This window comes from Malus sylvestris, chromosome 4, assembly GCF_916048215.2.
Source record: "Malus sylvestris chromosome 4, drMalSylv7.2, whole genome shotgun sequence".
NCBI classification, from domain to species: Eukaryota; Viridiplantae; Streptophyta; class Magnoliopsida; order Rosales; family Rosaceae; genus Malus; species Malus sylvestris.
In genome coordinates this window covers 399,266-400,791 of record NC_062263.1, presented here as the reverse complement: position 1 = coordinate 400,791, position 1,526 = coordinate 399,266, and the positions used below count along the sequence as shown (strand labels likewise).

Sequence of the window (1,526 nt, the reverse complement as noted above, 5' to 3'; positions counted from 1 at the left end):
ATCTGCGTCAGAGGCAGGATCCGTGCCCAGAACGGGTTCGGGTCTGGACTTTCTTCACGAACGATGCGCTGTCGTCTTGCTGCTGCTTCGAGAGGAGTAGAGCTGGCGTCATTCTTCAGATCATCAGTGCGAAGGAAAAGTCGCGGGTCGACACAGACGTAAGCCGTGGCGACTGATTCGAGCAACACAAAGCACCCCAAGAAGAAAGCCAACCCCGACGGCATCAGGCGCCTGCACCTGCACTTCACGCTTATGTTGCACTAGCTGCTGCCGCTATTACTCGCACCACTTGCACAAGCTCGGCTTGAGTTTCAGTTGAAGTCGGCGACTTGAGGAGGAGAGAGAATACGGCGTTGGGCTTTGGCGAGTTCACCGGTTTCTTGTGAGTCAGCCAGGACCAGAGGCTTGGAATTCAGGTAGGGCGCCTGGGTTGGACCCGAATTAAGAGCCTCGACGAACCGATCCTTATTGGACCTTCCATCATCCGACCCGAATTCACCGTTGGGGCTCGCATTAAAGAGGAACAATCTCATGCGGGCGGGTCTAGCGGAAGCTTGGTAGAGGCGATCGTACTCGTGCATCATGTGCTCTAAGTCGTCGTCGTTGGTAACGGATATCAAGGCGTCGAGGTCTTCGTCGGGGAGTTGGTACTTGAACGCCACGCTGTACTCGGAGAGGGATGAGAGCTTGGAAATGATGGCGGCGAACTTGATGTTGCGATCGACGGAGAAAATCTTGGTCTCACCGCCGACGTAGCAGAGCTGGTTGTTGTGCAGGCGAGGGAGGCTGTTCATGTTGCTGCGGGTGTAGGTTGGAGAGATGGAGAGAGGAGCAGCTTGGAGATAGCAGCTTTTGGGACCTTGACGTGTCGACTTTGAGGACCCTCGCCGGACTCGTCGGAACTAGCTGAGCTGACAGTTTGGGTGGATTTTTCCTTCAACTTTGTTAAGTAGCTTTTCCTCTTTCCTGCAACCTCTCTCCCTTTGGTGGGACTAATGTAGTCAAGCAAATCTGATACACTTAAGTGGCCCTTGCTGGCAATAGATGCATCAGGCTTTCGAGTCCCATTTCTTGCAGCTTCTTGCTGTTCGCAAGCCTTGGACTCAAAGTACTCAAGCCAAGCAGCAGCATCTTGTGTTCGTAAGTCATCTGGGCCAAGCTTTGCTCGCAGAATTTGCAAAGTTGTCTGCTCATGCTGAACACTTAAAGGGTAAGCTTCCATCAAAGAGAGAGCAATTGCAATAGCGTGGTAACTGGCTACTGTCTGAATATGGTCTGGGCCAAGTAACCTTTGATTACACTTCAAAGCTTTGTGTAGATATCTGAGGGCAACATGCACATTTCCCAGGCCTTCCTCCATCACAGCCACATTGATATATGTTGCAGCAGTGTTTGGCTGAGATGGTCCACATGTGAGATGCAAAAGATACAAATCACTCTTTACATACTTGAGAGCCAGCTCCGTATGTTGAAGTCTGTAATAGAACACAGCAAGATCCCCATAACTCTTCATGGTGTCTGGATGG

At 51.4% G+C, this 1,526-nt stretch overlaps 1 protein-coding gene across 1 annotated transcript; it reads right to left on the bottom strand.

Moving 5' to 3' along the window:
• Positions 1–311: 311 nt before the first annotated feature.
• On the bottom strand, positions 312–794 carry LOC126619642 (uncharacterized). Its single transcript, XM_050288059.1, has one exon. The coding sequence runs from the start codon at positions 792–794 to the stop codon at positions 312–314; it is 483 nt and encodes a 160-aa protein (XP_050144016.1).
• Positions 795–1,526: the final 732 nt, after the last annotated feature.